A 22,310-nucleotide genomic window follows, 5' to 3' on the forward strand; every position below is an offset into this window, starting at 1 on the left:
TTCATAAAACTGATAATATAAATGAGAAACAATATCACGCCTAAACAAAAATAGTAATAGAATGTTCGCCAGTTTAATTTCGATTTCGAAACGTGCTAAAAAAATATTTTTTTAAATAATCGTATAACACTCTAAAATAATTTTTTTATTATACAAACAGTACAAGTAATTAGTAACAGCAAGTTTGACCACATTAAAATTCATTTGTCATATATTTATTGGAAGATCACGTGAGATTTTAGGCGGAACTGACTAGCGTAAAGTCAGCGACAATTGACCCCATAAACCAGAAGATAACCACCAAAGAAATGATGGTCAAATTAGAGCATCTGGAGGAAAGTGACTTCAATAAACATGTCTTTTCTATGTGTAGGGGTAAAAGTAATATGCAAAATGCGTCAGAAAACGTTTCGATGCGATAATCACTAAGTTAAAGACACTCGAATAGGTATGAACTATCCGTAATAATTTATGCCATTACAGCTTTATTAGTGAATAGTTTATCAACAATGTTTAATTAAGGATGCAAAATGATAAATAAAATATCGCCACAATGGTTTGGGCTGCCATTGAGAAGAACAGTTGTTCAGTCTACGGTGGTGGCTTGAAGTCTATCCAGCTTCTTGTCGATTTGCACCAATTTGCCTGGGAAGTAAAGGTAAATAGTGTACGATTCTGATTGTACACAAGTTACCTTTATTGCTACTATCATGGATCGGTCGTGAAACTATGAAGTCTTAACCTCCATAACCCTCTGGTTTGTAACGGGCTCTTATGGGAAAGCTTTACTTTACTCTAAATAACTAAGTATAGCTATTACTCGAAATTACTAAGTATACCTATAATTATGTAACAATAATTTTTATAAATTGTTATTAATAAACTAACTTCAATGATGCCATATTAAAATTTGAATGTAGTGTTCCAGTATCCTTGATTAGATCTTCGTGCTTGTTCTGCAGTCCAATTGAAATAGATATTCAAAATAAAATTTTTCCTTTCTGGTTCATTAATAATGCATTAACAAATATTAGTCCAGTTCCTTCATGGGTATTTGGTCCAAATATTTATTAGATGCCATCAACAACTTTCTTTATTTCCGTCTTTTTTGCCTCATAAAATGTATTTGAATCACAATCAGTGTTAAGAGGGGGAACTCGATATTCCCTGAGGAAAAACAGAAATTCATTCTTGTTCTTATCAAAGCAGTCGACGAACGATTGTAGAATATCGTTCGTTAGTTGTATTTAATGTTCCCGCTGTTATTCCTAAAAGGGCAACCTATCGGAGGCAATAAACATTTTATTGATTTCCGGTTTTGTACACGGGTCGCTAATAAAAATCCAACCTTATCAGAAGCCGCTCCTTCTTACCAAATAACATGAATATATCACGCGCAATGTAATTTTACCCAACACCTACACATTTCAATTTTTTTGTCTGAAAAGTGTGTACAAATGGGGCATTGTAGTCGTCCTGTGATTGCATGTAAGAATACTTTAACGTCTTTTTTTTGCACAAGCAAGGAAAAAAACAGGCCAGAGGCTATGCAGCGGTATGTTTCACGTGCAGCTATTTAGTTTCCTTAAACTTTTATGGAAGCACAAGCAATGCGAAGAGAATTTTCGTCTATTGCTGTAGATGAACCGAGCAGAAGTTCCCGTATTTCTCCGATTACCAGCATAGTTTCTGAATTTTAGCAACCGTGTTTTATGTCAATTCGCCAAATAGTTTTCAAAACAAAAAAACTTTTATCTTCTTAATACTTTGCATTATAATCGCCACTCAGAAAAGAAACAATTGTAAATTTGTAAGTAAGTGTATGTACAATTGCTTGTAAGTGCAATTGATTGTAAGTATAATTGTAAGTTTGTCTGTAAGTATTGAGTAAAACTGAGATCAGCAATCCAGGAGAAAAACAATTTAAGTTTCGATTTCAGATAATTTGAGAGAAGTACTCTCTTGGTTAATGAGCTTTATGATTCTCATGAATAAAAATCTATCATTTCGTAAGTTTATTTCATATTTACTGACGATGAATATATTTGAATAGTTATGATGTCTGAACTAAAGAAAGCAACATGTCACAATTCATCATAGGCAGATGATGAATGGCATGATAATTAGTCAAAACAGTTTAAATTGCTACTGTACCACCTGAAGGTATCCCACTGGTGTGCAATAATTTTATATTTTTAGAACAGTTCACTTGTTTTATAGACTTTTGCAGCAAATAATTTCCCACTATTTGGAATTTTAATTAGAAATTAAAGATACTTTAAAATTATCCTAAGTCCATGGCTTAAACTACAATTTTAATTTATGAATTTTGGAACAATTCTATGAAAATGCCGATCTTGAGGCAGGTTAAAGAAATCATGATGAATTAATGAAATCGAAGGCAGCAACCTGTTTTTGATGAATCCTTGGGAAAAGAAATATTTTTGAGATGAGAAAAAAAATGGCTATGCAAACTAAAAATAATCAGAACTTTAGAAACCAAAACGCAATGTTCGCAAACATGATCACACTGGAAATAAAATCTACCAGAATATGGTAAAACTTACAGTGTGTCTGTCTGTGATGCCATAATAGGCATTATATATATATATACATATATAGATATATTTTTCTTAGCTTTTAAAATTTCTTAAATTTTTTTAGTCACTCTTATTTGAATTTGAATTAAATTAAACTAATTGTTTAATTTTATTACTTTTTATAAAAAAAGCTAATATAAATATTTTATTCAATGTAACGGCTAACTTTTTATTTTAATACAAATGTAAACTCAGTAATTCACCGTCGCAACTAAATCGAAAACAAAATCTATTTATATCTCTTTATACTTTTATTTTTTACTACAAAAATGTTTCCGTTACACGGTTGTACTATATTCTCACAGTTTTTTTGGCGATTAGCTTTCGCCAAATAATTTTCAAATTTTATATGGAAGAGGGTTCGGCTTTATTTCAGGCTGTGTTATTTTTCGATAAATCGCCAACCATGGATCTCTTCCCATGCTCCTAACTGTCAGTTGGGAACAATTCATTTACTTATAATTTCGGATTCTTGGTGATCTGACCTGGGAGGCCTCAGCCTATTAGCCCCAACCTTTGAATTTTTATCTTTACAGAAATTCTTGATAATTTTTTTGATCCCTTTGAGGGAAACCCCTTTCTTTATTTCATTATTTCTAAGTATGGCCATATTCTCTAAGTAATAAATCAAATTTTCTCAAACAAATTTGTTCATTTTTCTGGTATAAATATCCCTCCCTCATGACAAAATTAGAATGTATCTCACACTGCCAAAAATTATAATTAAATTCTGCAAAGAAACTACACCCACTATACAGTAAAGAATTCGGACTAAACTGCTATGAAACTGTCTCTATGATAACATCAAAAAACTTGTTAGTTTTTACAGAAGCGCTTCGGCAATGGTTTTGGTAAAATTATCAATAAAATATGGTTTTATATTATGTGATAAAATCGGTAAAAGTGGTAAAATTTGGTAATATTATCATGATGCCTTAGAGCATGACATAAAAAACACTTTTCGGTTTTTTTTAATTTTTCATTAAATGCTTGGTAATAACATATCAACAGAAAGATTACCGAATAAATGGTTTACCAATTAAATACAGTATGTTTTGGTTTAATTAACTAATTTTTTTTCCTCTTTTTATCAGAAATGAAATTACCACACTGTAAGATAATTTTAGCAGAATTTTTTTCTCCATGCAGCTGTGCTATAAACTTATTTATTTCCAAATAAATCGAAACAAATAATACCTACACGGAAACTAACTGTGCCAATAATAATAACCTATACTCCTATTACTTGGAGAGAAATTTTTTTTTTACCAATTACAGATAGTTAGATGATCAGCCTTTAACCAATGACTTCTAAACTTAATGATGTGTTATCTAAAAACTAATTAAAATCAATATCTAAGAAATTAGTATTGCCAAGAACAACTATCACCATTTCAAAGAATAGGATGAATTTGAACATGTAATTTCCAGAGGAAAATTTCTTTTAGCTATAAGGATGTTTCCAGACATAAAAATCTGTTAATAAAATGCTTAAAAGTATTAAAAAAACAAATCATAAAAGTTATCGTTTCTTGTGGTAATTTTGTGTGTTTGCAAACAAGGAAGTCATCAACAGTTTCAAGATAAATGGAGAAAAAAAATAAAGACTCTATATTTTAAGGATATTCGGTATTAAATGACAATTCCGATTCGATATTTATAAAATTAGGTGTTACGTTACTTGAAAATCTTTGAAGATCTTGCTCCATGCTAATGGCTTTGTTTATTTAGAATCATTTTTCGAGAAATCATGAAATTAAATTACTTCCCATTGTTTAAAAAAATAGATAGTAAACACATGAATGAAATGTTTGTAAGGAAATCTATAACTTTAAAAGACACACGAATTATATAAAGCAGTTTCTGGCAAAATCTTTGAATAGCTTCCATGTTCACATATTGATATTGAACTTTTTGTTTTTATTCAGATTTTAATTGCAAACCATTTAAAAAAAATTTGTCTTAAAATATAAGATCTCTATAAAGGAATTAAAAATAAAAGGAATTATACAAAAAGGTAAAGTGAATATGGGAAAATAAAAAGTTTTTCAGAAGTTGTTGAAGGAAAAAAAAGTAATTTTGTGACAAAACCAGAAATAAATGGTATTTAGCGATTGATTCAAATTGGTCTGTCCGGACTTACAGGTAAGGAAAGATATTGATTAGTTGGAAAAAAATATTAAAATTTGCCATTAAGAAGTTGTTTTTTTTTAAAATTCAGACTTATTCAAAAAAATTAATGAAATTGAGGAAAATTATTGTAAGGCTGAACAATTATTATAAGAACATGACTGAAAAATTGCAGATAAAAGAAATAGGTGCAAATTAGTTTTTCAATGGGTCGAATTTACATAAATACAAATGAAATTCGCCTAATATTTATTTTTCAAAGAATTAATTGCATTTTTTTAATGCGAATTAGTAGAAGTGAATATAAGTTATAAAAGTATTCAAAGTACCTAGATAAATTTGAAGCAGAATTTAACTATATAGCTTTATGGATTATTTATTAATTAACAGTGTATTTTAATTTGGTTTTAAAAATTCAAATGATTCAATTTGGAATTAACCAATGGCACTAAATAAAAAAAATTTTCTCAGTTCTAACTCAATACAGTTCTTTTAAAAATCATCGGTTTTCCTGTAACCAAGAAGCCAGTTAATAACTTTGATTATTTGATAAAAACCAGAAGACTCTGATTATATCAATTGATTATTAAAATTGAGGAATATAGTATTTAAGATAGTTGCAGAATTATCTTTTTTTTTTTTTTTTTTTTTTTTTTTTTTTTTTTTTTTTTTTTTTTTTTTTTNTTTTTTTTTTTTCATACTAAGTCACATTATGACACCTGAAATAAATAAGATTGCCAACTACAATTACTTGAAAATGCTTTAGTAGAACACAATTTTTCTAGGGAGTTTTATCTTAAATATCCATGTGTAAGTCCGTCTCAACTCATTAATGCTCTAAAATATTCGACAAAATGTTTACAAAAATCCCACTAAATTCTTTGTATTCACGAAACACACGAATTTTTTTATAAATTCGATTTCTTATGAGCTATTCAACCGATTTCGCTGAAATTTTGTATTTTACTATGTAAAATAACATTCTTTAACATGATGTAAAAAATTGTATACCTTAGAATTCAAAATATTTTCTGACTATTGTTAAATAAACTAATGAAAAATAATAAATGTTTTATAAATGCAATTTTTTGAATGAAATTATTTTTGGATAAACGAATTTTATTATTGTGAACAAAAATATTTCAATTCGCTTTAAAAGTTCTCAAAATATTGCAAAATACGCGAAAGATAAAATTAACACGAAAGGGTCCAAAGTTTGGAACGCTTTCCTGACCAAACTATTAGGATTATATTTCCCATATTTCGGCTACCCCCTATATTTTAAGGGGTCAGAAATCCGTATCTGTAGAAAAAAATTTATGTTTATTTAGAGACAGTCGGAGTTTATTATGAAATTTCGTAACTTAAAATATCGTCTGCACTAATAATTAGCATATTTGAGGTCACCTTCTCGAACCATCAGGATTAAGTTCTAGAACTTGAAGATCCAGTCATTAAGATCAAAAGTTATTCAACGTAGCTCTTTTTTCTGCATTGCACATACAACAAACTTTGTGTATGTTTATCATAATAAGATACACAAACGTTGCGCGGAAAAATTCGAAAAACAACTTAGGTGCATTTTGTTTTTTAGAGCTATGAAATTGGTCTTGTTCACTACATTAATCAATGCTGTCTGCACGTCTTATATCAATACGTTGGGCATCACATAGTTCAAGTGCAAATTACAAGCATCTGACGTCACCGTTATGGTCTACTTTTTCATAGATGCTTTTGACTGCTCCCAAGTGGCCGGATGGAAGACCGATTCCAGGGGAGCCCTTCCCCCCACACCTCCCTCCCAAAGCAGACGATAAAAAATTCACTAAAAGCGCACATTTGCGGAATTTTATTTTTTATTTTATATCCATCCTCCGCATCTACAGATAGAGCTGTAGTAGTAAGTAGACCCCTCTAAAGAGAGGGTTCGTTTTAAGAAGAGGGCGGTAAGTGCCGTTGCCGAAGTAAAACAAATAAAAATAAATAAAAATCGCGTGTCAGGTCATGCCCCGGGCATTTTGGAGCCCATGAAAAATATGCCCGGCTATCACATAGCCCCTATATGGTGTTTTTTTTTCTCTCTCTCTCTAGGATTTTCCTCTTCTTTGTAGTTGAAGAGGGTTTTGGAATTTATTTCGGCGTTGAATTTTTCAAAAAAGAAGTTCCTTGTCTGGATTGAAGTTATTGATAGCGATTCGCCAGTATGCCTAGCTTCATCAGTTATTTAAGTAGATTGTCCCCTGGACGCTCGAGATGCTATGGTTGGAGTTAACTCTCTACTAGAAGGTGGTTTTTCGCAGTGGAAAAAGGGCATTTTTATCCTCCGGTCGGCCATTTGCACGCCATTTTCACGCCAATCTCGGCCTCTAATCCAATCAAAGCAACACACAAAACGGACGCCTCCAGCAAAAACGATACCTTTTTTTGTGCTCTGCCTTTAATGCCTTTTCGTGTTCAGAAAGGTATTGTCATGTTTCTCTTCTCCCCAACAACAGCGATTCGCGAAATATTTTCCGGATGGGCTCGTATAAATATATTTATTAATATATAGGTAGGTGGATGGTTTCTCTATAAAATCTCTATGACAGCCATTTACTCAAAGTTTCATTATAAGAGAGAAGGCGGTAAATATTTGAGATGGCAGGAAGAAGCAACACCATTTTTTCCCCTTCCTAACGATAAGTAACAGTTTCGAAATAGCACTAAAATGATTTTATTTAACTACACGCTTTTACTTTTATGCAATATTGTCCAATAATGTTATTAGATATTAATATCACTTTCAAATGAACATAAGGAAACTGAGTTTAAAAAATAATTCCATTGAAATCCTCCTATTGAACAAATCTCTTACATTCTTTGATTCTTAACTTAAAAAGGTTGAGAATTTTTTAAAATTTTGCCAAACATGTTCTTCTATTATATGTTTTTCTATCGATGAGCTAAATGACATTTGAGCTTAGAACGTTCTTCCACTTCATGTTTTTATAATGAAGAGCTAAGTGGATAAACATTAAATGACATTTGAGTGAATTTAACTTGGTTAGCTTTGTAGATTGATACATTGATAATAACAAAAACCAAGATTAAGCTTTATACCTATTTCCTTTTCTCAAGCTTTCAATAGGCGTAATCTATAAATTCCTAACACTTATTTAAACTGTTCGCGTCTTAGCGTTCCAATTCTTGACGTTATAATTTGCTACCAAAAGAGAGACTTTCTAAAATTACGTGTTTAATGTTTATGGTCAAATGCACTCAGAACCTTCTTCCACTCCTAGTCGCCTTTTTTTTAATTTTATTTATTTAAAGTGAAAGTAAACTTTGTTAGAGACGGGACAAACTCACTAAACAATAACTATTGTTCTGCTTATTTTTCTTTCATGTAAAGCAAAATCTTACCATTTTTCTTAAAATGAATAATATCTTACGGATAAATATTTTTATGAGTTTAATACTGATGATATATTTTAATGAAAAAATAAAAGTTATCAAAATAAAGCTGCAGTTATAATTATTGAGACTTAAATCAGGATCTAAACTGATCAACTGCCCAAATCAAACCGGGTATCACTTTCATGTAATTGATCCTCGCAATTCATAACTTATTTTCCGTGCTTTTTCCCCCTGGCTTTTTTTCCGAGACTTTAAAAACATGGATATTATTCGCAGTATAATAGAGTATTTTTACAAAAAAAAAGAGAGAAACCAAAAAGAAAAAAAAGAGAGAGAAAAAAAAATAAACTAATATACCAATAAAGAAGTGCATATCTGAAAAATCTTTACACGAGTAAAAATAAAATACATATAGCAAAAACATCATTACCACTTAAATATTAAATTAAATGCTGATAAATATCTGAAAACTTTTTTTAGGTTAATTGATAATTTAGAAATTAACTAATGTTTAGGTTACAGTAAAAAAAGTCAAGACATTTCCATGAAAATAAATATTCATCTCATTATTTTTTGGAATTCAACATTTGTTTTTGAGTTCATAAAAACGAATATACATCGATGGAATTAACAATTCGAAGAAATATTCATTCGATGAAAGCGCAATTAAGTTAGACATTCATGCAGAATCTCACCACAGCAAATTGGCAATAAGAATTGTGAAGTAAAATAACAACGCATCAAATAAGTAAATAATAGAATTATTTTTGTTTAGCTCTTATAACAATTTCAATGTAAATAAAAAAAAAAATTATCGTAATAATGAGGATAATTAACAAGCATAAGGGTTCTTGGAGAGGATTTGAAAAAATTGAGCTGAAACGGCAGATTATATTTGCAATTGATGACAATTACCATAAGAGGTTAAAAAAGTTTAAAAAGATAAATAATCCTTTTCCGGTCTTTAAAAGACCTTAACTCCCTTAAAAAACACTCATTAAAGACGAGGGGAAAAGAAGAAGAAAAAAAAATACCCATCACCCCTCTTCAATCCATCAAAGAGAACACTCATCAAAACAGTCGCAGTTAATTGGATATTAAATGACCACGATCTTTCTGGAATTCTGTCCGCGAGACTGTAAATTTTCCAATTGACGGAACTATCTATTTCGAAGAAGGCCCAGCCACAGAAGAGAAGAGTTTGGGAGATGACATCTCTAGGTTGGGAGACAGTCCTGAAATTTACTGTTTCCCGAAGAGCGTTTCCCAGGAAATGTCTAGCGTTGCTCGTTATATAGCAGCAGATGAGCTTTGGCGTCAATTATCGATGACTTGTCGGTTTTGATTTTTCAAGGACTGATATTTATGGCAGGATGAGAGAGTGATAGTCTGGGAAAGCTATCGTTTCCTCACCTCGTTGGCAACATTTTTTTTTTTTTTTCGAAATGGGCATTTCGTTACTTCATTAACGGTTTGTTTCACTAAATAAGCATTCGTACCTTTGATTTATTGAGCAAAATGAAAGTAAAAGAAAAACTAGAGCTTCGAAAGCAACGTGTCAAGAGTCGGAGTTTTGTTTATTTGTTTGTAAAATAACATGCCGGAAGTTTTGAAGTGGTTTCCACAGTTTGATATTGTGAAGGTTCCATCGCGAAATGCACAGGGGGACATTGAAGGTGTCAAAAATTTTTTTTAGGTGCAGACTGACTTAAAATACACAGCAACGAAAATTAAATAATACATAAAAAAAATTATACATAAAAAGTAATTTAATGAAGAAAATTATTAAGTAAATTAATTAAAAAATTTTATTGTAATTAAAGTAAATTAAGTAAAATTTTCTTAATAAGTAAACTATACACAAAATTTTTTTATTGTAATTAAAATAAATTAAGTAAAATTTTCTTAATAAGTAAACTACACAAAAAAATTTTTATTATATCTGTTAAATATCTACAAAAGGATTACATTTTTTATTACTTTTTACAAGGGCGAATTTAAATCGATAACAATACAAGGAAATTCTCTTTTTTGAAAAATTGAAGGGGATTTAATAATCATTGTTAAGACCATAAAAACCCGTTCCTCCCACTAACGACGTCAAATATATGTTATTGGCAATGTATAAAACGCCAGCTTTTGAATATTTAGGCATTTGATTGAATGTCTGACAAGTAAAAAATAGAATTATTACATACTTAACTCGGGATTGCATATTATACCAGGGCATTCTCTTCAATAAGAAATGCTTTTTAGACAAAGGGTAAAGTAAAAGTTTTTTATTATCTTCATTACAAACAAACAAAAAAACGTTCATTCCTCAAAAATAGAAATGTTGTTTTTTTAAAAAAAAATTATGAGACTGCCATTAAAGAGGCTTATTATATATTGTCGGCAGTGGATGAAATACCAACATCCTTTAAAATGCTTAGGCATTTTATTGAACTCTAATATTCCGGACCATAATTCCGGTAAAAAAAAAGTAACGGCAACCCGAGTGTAGCATCCGTAAAATCTATTTTACCGTAAAACTTTATAATGGAATTTTTATAGTAATATTCATTTAATTTAAAGATTTACCATAAATATTACTGTATAAGAATTACAGAATATCAGATTTTTGTTCCGTAAAATTTCATGATAGAAATTGATTTTACGGTAAAAAATATTGGCAGTCTGAGTGCCTGTATTTTTTTTTATCCTAGTTTGATCCAGAATTCTGTACAGCGTATTTCATATTTTACCGATTTGTCATGGTATTCTATAAAATACTTCGGTAATGAGTGAAATTTTTAATATTTTAGTACCTTACCGGCCAGTTTACAGCATTGCATGTAATATTTAGGTATTCTACCAAATGGCGGATTACGATTTTGTTAGTAATATACCATTAACCAATTTTTTATGAGTATTTTATTCATAAACAATGTAAAGTTTAGTTTTCAATGTTAAGTTTATGATAATTTTTTTAATTTTATTTCGACAAATATCTTAAGAAAACAGGGATTGACTTGCGTAAAAGATTTAATAACGGATTTCAGAGATATTTTTCGGTGAACAAATTTTTTTTTATTTGTAATAAATAAAAAATAAGTGATTTTTAAAAGTTTGTTTAAATCAAGAATTTATATTGGAACCATGCTCTAAGCTTATTTATAGTAGCATACGACGATATTTTTAAATTCAGTATTTAGAAAGTATTTAGTATTCTTCTTATTTATTATAAGAATAAATAAGAAAGAGTCAAATACGTAAATTCATAAACTCAAATATATATTCATAGAACTGATAAATATTTTATACGGAAACTATTAAAAAGAACAAAAAATCTTTTTTTTATACTTTATAATCCTACTTATACTTAAAAATAAATAATTTTTTAGTATAATATATATATACAAAAAAAAGCGAAATATTATTTAAAATTAAAACAATTCTTACCTGTGATGATTCGTCTTTTTCTAATAACTCTCTAATTTTTTCCCGCAACAGTTTGATTGTCACCTCTGGAAAAGATAAGAAATTCTGTTGTAAATATTCTTTATTTCAACGCAATTCATTTAAATAGTACACATGATAATTCTCCTTTCACGGAAATGTCACATTGATTTGTGTCTTACACTATTTGTTTAAGAATGTTGAAGTAGGGGTAAAAATACATTTGTAATTGCAGTCAACAAAATGATTAAAACTCGAAAATTTTCTAAAGATGATAACCCTTTAAAAAAATTATCTTATCATTATTGATAAACTACCAATTCATCGCGTTTATGTGGCTGTTAATACATGAGTAAGGGATTAATTGCCTTTAATGCTTCCTTTCCTGTACCCTTGTCATATTGGTAAACTGGAAAAAAAAAGAGCTCCTTAAAAAAGTACCGGTAAATAAGTACTAAAAAGAGCAGTCCATAATAGCACTAGAAAAATAGCACTTAAAAAGCACCAAAAAGACACCACTTTAACTTTTTTACGAATTTAACTTCCGATTCGATTTGGGCCATTGATAAAGAATTTAAAGTAATTAAATGTTTATTTTAATACGATAAGACATTTTTTAAAAATTAATTAGTGCACAAGGATTAATTAAAAGCTTATAGAAAAGGACTTTTTGCACTTCCTACTATTTAGCAAACTGTTAAAGACGATAAAATTTTCTCATTCGGCTTTGTCTTATTGTGCAGCTCTAAAATTTTTCCAAATTTCAAAAATTACACTTAATATATTGTAATGCAATAATATGCAACTAATACTTTTTTAACTAGTGTTTTGTTTATTGTATTAAAATAATTTTTATTAATGTATTTAACTATCACAAATGTAACCTTTTGAAGACTATTTATTTGCTTATTGATTACATAAAATAATTCTATTGAAAGTATTATATTATTTTATAATAAAAAATTGAAAAAATACTTAAAAAATCTTAAATTTTTTTAATTATTTGCAAACTTCAAAATAAACTTTGTATGTTAATTATTTTTGCTTTAAAAAAGCATCTAATTACTTTCAAATAAATATTTAATTACATTAAATTTGTATTCAACGACCCGAATGAAATCGGCCATTAAATTATTAAAATAGTGCTTTTTCTGGTGCTTTTCTCTGATGTTTTTTTTTTCTTTTCTAGTTTTCTCCGGTTTTTATGGTGATTTTTTTTCGTGTTCGAAATTTTTTCCAAACAGCAAAATATTATATTTCCCTAACAATAAATAAATAAATCGAGAGATGTTTTGTGGATAGTTTCGCTTATTATATTACAATGTTAAGAGTTCTGCCCGTTGGATTCTCAGGATGCAGCGCAATTAAATTGTTGTTGTTGATAACAATAAATTTTAATTTTAACATAATGAAAGAGCATTAAAATTTCTTCAAAAATTAATGAATAAATTTTTCCGAGGTTATGCTTAAGGGAGTTTCTTCGAGGAAAAATAATTCTACATAACTACTATACAATAAAGCATGAGTATATAGATATGTTTACATAAAACTATATAAAGATTTCTCATTTATATCATAATTGTTCCAAAATGAAATAAGAACAAGGACAAATAAGTTATTTCGCATTCGATATGGATAGAATACCATTTACATAGAAATGTACATGGCTGTAAATCAATTGGGAATGAAATAAATTCATCACGTATTAATTAAATAAAAACAGAATTGCTATTAAATACTTCGTTCAGTAAGAAACCAATCCAATGAATAAATATGATTGACAATTCATCTTAATTAGATCAAACGAATGTTGCGGCTCTTCAGCCTATACAGGAAACGAATCATCATTAATATCTCAAATCCCGGATTCTTTGATGAATATTGCATAAAAAACGCATCAGGATGTCTACTACTCAACCCATAGAACGATTTTTGGAAGTAAATATGCATTACATACTTATATATAATGAGTTGTTTTTAATAGGCACACTGGGTGGAAATGTTTTCGAATAAATATTGTCAATTTTACTGTACTGTTTCTAACTCTATGTTGAATTCTAAATTTTAATAATTTTCGCGTCGTATGTATTTCAAATGTATATCGCAATATAAAATAAATCACGTTTCTTAAAACAATGTAATGTTAAAAACCATAAAAAGTTAAATGTGCCATAAATTGTTAAGAATTTTGAAGTGCAAAAATGGAATTCTTATATCTAACACAATTGGTCAACGTTTGAAATTCTAATGACTAGTTATTTTATGAACTGCTACCAGTCCATACCAAAGCACATTTTGAAACATTTAACGGGTAAATAGACCAACAGTTTATTGACATCGGGCTAACTGTAAGAGGTTTTCCGTACCATAAACATCTTAGTTATTCTGGAAGCATATATTGTATTCAGAACAACTAACATTTGGTATCCTAAAGCTGAGTATTTATAATTACGCTTTTTCTTAAATTTTATTTCTTTAAAGATCTTCCTTATGCAATAACTTTGTTTAATTCTTTTATCTTTTTTCGATATAACACATTATTATAAACACATATATTTCATTTTCGATAAAAATAAAATATTCTTTGACTATCTATTTTGGTAGCAGATATCGATGCAATAGTTATTTTAAAACTCGAAACTGATACTAATGCAACATTTATATCAATATAATGTACAATTTACTAGACATATTAAAATAAATAGACTGAACAGGATAAAATATTTCATACATTTTCACGAATAATTTCATTTATGAGAAATCAGTCGCAGCGTTCGATTACAACAACAATTCGATTGATTAAAAAAATTTTCAATCCATTTGAGTAATGAATGGAGGGTAGGAGGAAGGGATGCCCCCGGAAAACCAAACACAGGGGGAGGATGGAGAGGGATTCCAGAGAGAAAAGAGGAGTAGAGATGAAGGAAAAGAACACACATACAAAACTTCCCATTAACTTCTTCCTGCCAATTAAGCAACTACAAAAATGGTGACAGATTTATTGGTATTACCAACCATAATGGCTGCTGGAATCACCCGCTCTGCACCCCCAAGTACTGAGTTGCGGAGAGTACATGAGTACAGAAAGGGGGGGGGGATAATATAATAGCTAAAGAAACATAAGGTGTACAAGAGGGAGGGGGTGAGGCAAAAATGATATCGTTAGAATGGGTTGGAAAAGGGATTCAGCCAATCATGACTGCACAAAGAATATAGTAGCACATGGGATGGAATAAAAGGGGAGGTTTGAACGATACTCGAAGAGAGAAAGAAATATTAAAGGAAGGGGGGGGGGACGAGCGTTAAAGTAGCGATAATCTCAAAAACTCGCTTTTTATAGCGAAATGATACATAGTGGCTATTACCAACGTCGTTTACCGATTATTGATCTTCACGGACAAGTAGACTTAGTGGCCAGCTGCATAACTCATTACAAAAGCCACTGTTACAGGAGAATGAAGAAATCAAGGCTGGGAAAATACAGTAAATCGTTATTGACGGTCTCTTAACACCCTTTATGGGGTATTATAAACTTCGCATGCCTCTGACGATTTCCATTTCTTTCTTTTTTCTTCTTCTTTCTATTTTTCAATATTCGAATCGATCCCAAATTGGCAAGGAAAAAAAAATATTGGAGTTTGAATTTGGGGCAATGTGAATAAACAGTAGGCAAAAAAGCTTCTATAATATAATAATTAATGTGTCCCATTAGACGGTCAGTATTCTGAGTGAACTTAAATGCATTATTTTTTTTTCTGTATGCATAATTCATTCTTAAAATAAAACAGGAAAAGAAAGTTAATGTAGCAAGAATTTGAAGAGATCACACCATAAATTAATTGCTTTGGATCCTCAATTAAATACTTAACTAAGTTTCAGTTTCTGGCTATTCATACGAAAATTAGGTTTCTAAACAATCATTATTAACTTTCCCAAAGAAATCTGGTTCTCCTTTGATCCAAATAAAGTGGAATAACAAGGTTTAAAATTTGTAGTTTAGGAACTTTGAAGTATTTTAGAGTAGTATAATCCAATCCGATATCAAGGGTTTCCACTAGCCTTACTTTTTAATGTAACTATGCACAAATTCACGCAGCATTCATATGCAGACAATAGAAATATTTATGCTGTAATATGAAAATAAATTTCCTTGCTAGTGAAGTGAGAAAAAAAGAGCGGTCAAAAATATCAGAATATGGTAAAATTTACCATGTTTCTGGCTCTATTGAAACACCAAAAGGCCCAGTAATTTTAACCGAAGAGCTTTGGTGAAATTTGGTAATTATTTCATGGTATCTTAGAGCATGGCATACAAGCCATTTTACTCGATTAAATTTACTGCTTAATTTCGTATTTTTCACTGAATAAGTGGCAACAAGAACTATAAATTTGAAAACCATAATTTTCGATAAACCGTTCCCTATGAAAGGAGAAATTACCAATCAAATGGCTTTAATACCATTTTTTATGTCATTGGTATACAGCAAGGTAATTTTACCAGAATTTTTTTCGCCGTGTGGTACTTTTAAAACCAATATAAATATTTTCTTTTCTTTTTAAAAATTTTAGAGGTAGTATAATCTACAAAAATAAATCAAGGAAAATAAGCTATAAGTAAACTTTTACAGAAAACTCCTCGCATGAAATTTAGAAAATAAACAAATCAAATAACATAAATTGATATATTTTCCTTCAGATGCCCACGTGATCTCAATTTAAATAAAGCGTTTAAAATACAATCTGACAGCGTTTAAGTTTCTTTTTCTTTCTCTCAAAGCGCGGCATTTTACCCGATCCCACTGAAAGAAATTTCTATTATTTCCACCTTGATTCATCGGAGTTAACCGGACATTTCATCACGATTTCAGAAATGAAAGAAGATAATAGAGTTCTGCACCATTTTGTACTCCACGACCTGTTGATTCAAACACGGACACTTTCTAAAAATAACACCCACTCTTTCTCCCCGAGTAAAACGAAAAGAAAAAAATAAATAAATAAATGAACATATTTGCGAAACTGCATAAAGAATATATTTCGGTTGAATAACCATTCGAATGAAGATGGAAAAAAAAATGCATTCATGAAGAGAAGTGACGCAAAGATGAGTCCGGTGCAAGTGTTCTTCGAATCCAACAGCGCATTAGAGAACAATTGAGCGTGCGAGTTGAAGTTTTCATTTCAATTCTGGTTTGACGTAAATATCCATCACCTCTGGCCGTAAAGTATTTGCATGCGCAGTCCCCCTACATTGATTGAGCACGCGTTTATTTCTGTGTTCTCAGAGTTCTATTTATTCAGAATGCACAAATCGAAATGAGTTTTTTCAAGGTCCTCAACGGATTCTGAAACAGCATCTTTGGACCGTGGTCTATTAAGAGGAAACAATGAATTGGGACTTTTTTTTATTATTATTAATATTATTATCGTCATCGTTCTCTTGCAAATTACACATCTACTACTTCTACATACAGTTTTGTCAACAAATTAATCTTCCACGCTTATTTTTACATTCTTTTTAGCTTTTGTTAAGAATGGTAAGGTCTGAACAGCCAATGGCAGCGCATATGAAAAACAATACAAGCTCAATTTCGATGATAGGTTAAACTATTTTGTTTTCGTACTGGCATTTAATTATTGATTTTATTGCTACACATCAGTTAGACAGAAAAGTTATTGGAAGAAAATTTGTATTGCTGGAATGAAATAGTAGTTAAAAGTGCAAATCGTTATTTTTACTGAATGAGTTAAACAATATTTTGCTTCATGAACAAAGAATAGGCTCTCGTGTTTATACTGTTTGATGTTATTTTATATTTATTTCAAATCCATCGTAGAACAGTCATCCAAATTTGGGTTTACGACTACTAATGTTCAACTCCGTAGTCTTGTAATTTTGAACCCAATTCAGAAGACAAGGGAGCTCCTGGATCAAATATTGGAGAAAATTGCCTATGTGGAGGAATTTTTGATGGAACTTACTCCATGCGTTACTCCATATTACATGGAGAGGAAAACCACCAAAATCTCCCATGGTTAGCCAGACGGCAAGGGGCCTTTAACCCATGATCCGTCGACCACTGACAATATATTTAATACAGAACTGTGGTCAGCAAACAATCTGTGAACTTTAATCAATAATTTTAAGCAATCGGTAAATAAAAACACATGTAATCTAACAAAATGGCTTTTAAAAATTATAAAATATAACAATAATCATTTATAAATACAAAACTTTCAGACAGAGTTATCATAAAAGTTTACATTAGGTTTAATTTTTTATATAAATGATAACGATCAATATTAATATTGGAATTTCTGACAAGCGTTTTTTGCTGAACAGCTGCGATATTTTTTTCTTGGTAAAGAGAAGTTATCTTCGCTTGATGATTATAAAAATTAATACCACATTTTTATTCCAAAGATAAATTTTTAGATCAAACTTTTCTTTAGTATTGTTTTCAAATAGGTACTTAACACGCTCCTAGAATTTCTAGCATATTATCGTAGCATCTTACTTCCAGCATGGAAATGGAGCTATTCTCATCAAATGCTCTCCTAAGTATATAATGTACGAAGATGACGTCACAGTTATGCATAAATTAATTTTAAAACTTAGCTAAATATAAATTGAAGCTTTTGTCTTTAGTTTACATATGAATCAAAATAACTATGTTTTTTTTAAAAATATATATATAGTTGATGCTTTAAAAAAAATTTTTTTTTCGACAAGGATGCATTTAAGCATTCTTGTCTGGTCTATAATTCTTGAAAATAATTATATTTTAATGAGTTCTAAAATATTTTATTCATAATCCTGAAAGTTTGCGTAATGCTGCCACAATATCTAAAGTGGATTTGTGTGGTCTGTAATTAATGAACATAAATTTAGTTTTAACTAATTTTAGAACAATTTCAAATAAAGAAGTTTGTATAATGGAATTTCATCTGAAGCAGCATTTTAGGGTTAAAAATTAATGAATATAATTTTTTAAACTGAAAAAATAACATTTTATTCACAAAAATAGTTTATGTATGTAGTAATGCTTAATGATCTAAAACAGCTTTTTGAGATCTATGACTAATGAATTCTGTTTTCATTAAACTAAAAATCGTTTCAAAAAAATTTGAAAGTATGAATAGTGTTGCCTTAAGATCTATAAGAGCCTTGGATTATCTATAATTAATGAAAATGATTTGATTTTTATTAAATATAAAACATTTTACAATTGTGAAAAATTATAAAATGTTATTTTTTAATGTTATTTTATATTAATTATAAATGCGGACGAAGGTGGTTTAGTATATAAAACAGCATTTTGTGATTCATAACTAATCAATAAAATTTGATTTTTATTAATTATAAAACATCTGTGTAATGGGTTTTATGATCTGATGCAGCCCTGAGTGATCCATAATTAGCGAATAAAATGGTGATTTTTAATTAAATTTCAAGCATTGCGAATTTTTGTGCACTGATGCTTTGTCATTTAGTAGCGATCTATAATTAATGAATATAATTTGATTTGAAAAGAAATGGGACGAATACACTTTGATTAAATTAAAATATTTCCATTTTCATCGTTTAAGTGTTTGCAACCAATAAAGAAAAAAAATATTTTTTCCCGTCCTTTGGCATTAATAAATATTCATACAAATATGAAATCAACTATAAATTTGTACGTGTCGGCTTAAAGTTTTACCAAAGACTATTATGCTTTTTTTTTATATTTTAGGAAATAGCTCTTTTTTTATGATTCGTTAGAAATGCATCATGTGACAATGGGGAAATGGGGGTGGAGTAGTGATTTGGTTTTTATGATTCTCTTGATCATTGAGGGGAAGAAGACCTTCTTTCAATATGCCTTTTTAATATGTCGCATGCAAAACAGGTAATCGTACGTGTCCCATCTTAAAAAGTGAACGCTAGGTCGTAAATATGACTATAGGACCGTATCTCACAGAACAATGGGAAAACGAATAGTTGCACAAGGACATTCGGTTGTCAAACACTCGAAATCATTGTTTAAGACGACCGATTTTTTTTATTATCATCATTTCTTCCTTTTCGCTTATTATCTCGATTTTTGTTTTCTCTCTGCCCCCTTCCCCCCCGTCTATTTTGCTTTTTTGCCCTCTGGGAGTGATTGTTTTCGAATTTTGACGAATGATTACGACTTTGGTAGAACTCTTGGCTTTTCTTGATTGGTTGGCGATCGTTTCGATTTTATAGGCTGCCTGGCGCTAAAGGGAGATATAAATTATGTAGATGTAGTTGAATTTTTCTCTATCATTTTTGTTTGTAACGTACCAGTGTATAAGTCCGGAGCGAAAGTCTGGAATGAAAAGGGGTAGGGAGGAGAGGTGAGGGGCATAGTCATCGGAATGGCATTTTTAACATCTTTTTTTTTCTTCTTCCATATAACAAGCACAGATGATTTCTGTTTGCTGGTTCTACCAACACAAAACTGACATTTTATGATGGTGATATTTTATAGTTCTCTTGTCTCTCCGCTGGTTTTGTTTTCTTAAAGAATATTTTATTTTGATCAGGTGTATATAGCTTTAGTATTCAGGGCCGAAATGTAAAGCTAATAATAAGTGAATATAATAGTTTTCATTGAATGTTCGGCTAGAAGTAGAAGACAAAATCAATGTGTAACGTGTCATCGAAAAGTCCTTGTTGAACAGTGGAATGTGAAAAATGGTAATAATTATTTACCAAGTCAACTTTTATTACACCTTTGAGTTAACAGTTATAAGCCATATCAAGTTTTCAAGGTTGTAAGCAAAATAATAAACACAGTATTTTTTTAGTTCGAAACTTGAATAGGTTTTGACAACTAACAAAGCTTTACGGAATCGTTATGCAATGACATATTTAAGTAATAATCACTCAAAACTTTTCATGATTAAATAATTATAGAGATATAGTATTTTAAATTATATTTAGAGATTATCGCGCCTGATTCAAAATACTAAGCATGGAGAATATTGAACGAGAATATACTTGAAAATGGAGAATCTCTGAATATATAATAAAGAGCCAATGCTCAAATAGTTTTGAAGTTACTGGATACTGGATATAAGGTAAACTCTTCAACAACAAAAAAATAAGTTTTTTTTTTGTTTATATGTTTTTTAGAGATCTACTAGATTTTCGCACTTGCTGTGAAATATTGAAAACAGGGACACGGGAAGAATATCCTTAGAAATAGAGAATATTTGATAAACCATAAACCAATAAAACCAGTGACGATAACACTAGGAAACAATTTTTCTTTCCTGTTGCAGGAGATTTTTAACAGATCTTAGATACTTTTGTATCTCTAATTTCAAATCTGCAATCGGTTTATTTTTCTAAGCAACAGTTTTTTGTAAATGAAATTTTTAGTCTAATTTTTTCTAAACGTAAAAGTTCGAAAAAATTATAAATAACGGGGGTCGCATAAATCTTGCAAACTAATAATTACTCAAACTTCTCGGAGAGTTAGGTCACATCATCAAGAATAAAATTGCATGGGAACCCATGCCCGAAAATGCCATATGCCGTTCAGGGCGCTTCCTAATTATTAACTGCTTCTTCGTGTGCTTCGGAATAGGTCATATTAAGCGAAGCGCCCCTAGCAGCGTACGATGATACTTTTGGGCACAGGATTAGGTGCAAGATTCATTCTGATGGCGTGCCTTAACTCCCCCAGAAATTTGTCGCAACAATGCGACCCCCTGTTTTATATAACATTTTTAAACTTGTGCATTTCGATAAAAAATAGACTAAAAGTTTTATTTTAAAATCATCTGTAGCTAATTTCAGATTTGAAATCCCCAAGCCCAAATTAGGCTAAATCATGTATTTGTAAAAATGCAGTAAAAATATTATTCATCATAAGCAATGAGAGAGGTTAAGCAATGGTGATCAAAATATCATAATTCGATATCCAAAGACTATTTATCAACAAAACAAGAGGCAATGATAAATATTCCAAGAGACAACGAATAATAAGACGGGACATAAATACATTTCGTTTTTTTTATTGACTTATTTTAAAATTTTCGGATACAAACCGAAGCTATTTCCTTGGTTTCGAGTTACTCTATCATATAAAACAAATTTATACGAAATAAAAAGGAAAATAAGTCCTTAAAAAGCATATTGATCTTTCGGAAATAAAATAATATAACCGCCTTAAATATTAATACTTAAAAAAAAAAAAAAAACAGAATAATTAATTTTTAAACATTAATCAGATAATAATTATTAAATTTGGAAAATTGCTCTGTTCTATTATCAATAAATATCAAAGAAAGTACATCAGAAAATTCAAAAGATTCGATAATAAAGAGAAATTTCCATTTCAAATAGTATCCAAGAAAAGATCATAACCCTTTTGCTTAATAAAAAAAAGCACCAAACATACAGAAACCTTTCCAATTTCTCGACCACAACGTTACTAAAATCGTTAGTCGGGGAATATTATTCCGGAAAAAGTTCCAACAAAGAGAAGCCGACAAAGAAGATCACATTAACATGCGACGGCCACCCATGAACAAAACACATTCTCTTATTCGGCGGCTGTCCAATAAATTCTGTCCCATCCATGATTCCTAATACAGCGGTGTGTTCATGTCTTAGTAATCGGTATCAGGGCGCCTTTATTCACTAAGAAGAAAAAATCAATAAGAACAAATAAAAAAGAACATACAAGGCGCTACTGAAAAATCCCATTTAGTCATAATGACCGATAT

The 22,310-nt window shown here is 30.0% G+C and overlaps 1 protein-coding gene across 4 annotated transcripts in view; it reads right to left on the reverse strand.

Moving 5' to 3' along the window:
- Positions 1–22,310, reverse strand: part of LOC107451197 (homeobox protein cut-like 1) — a 587,258-nt gene that overhangs the window by 46,721 nt on the left and 518,227 nt on the right. For all 4 annotated transcript variants that reach the window (XM_071178710.1, XM_016067217.3, XM_071178711.1 and 1 more), the window contains one exon: positions 11,568–11,632. In XM_071178710.1, the coding sequence (XP_071034811.1) occupies positions 11,568–11,632 (65 nt within the window). The remainder of the gene's footprint in view (positions 1–11,567; positions 11,633–22,310) is intronic.

Source organism: Parasteatoda tepidariorum, chromosome 3 (genome assembly GCF_043381705.1).
Source record: "Parasteatoda tepidariorum isolate YZ-2023 chromosome 3, CAS_Ptep_4.0, whole genome shotgun sequence".
In the NCBI taxonomy this organism is placed as follows: domain Eukaryota; kingdom Metazoa; phylum Arthropoda; class Arachnida; order Araneae; family Theridiidae; genus Parasteatoda; species Parasteatoda tepidariorum.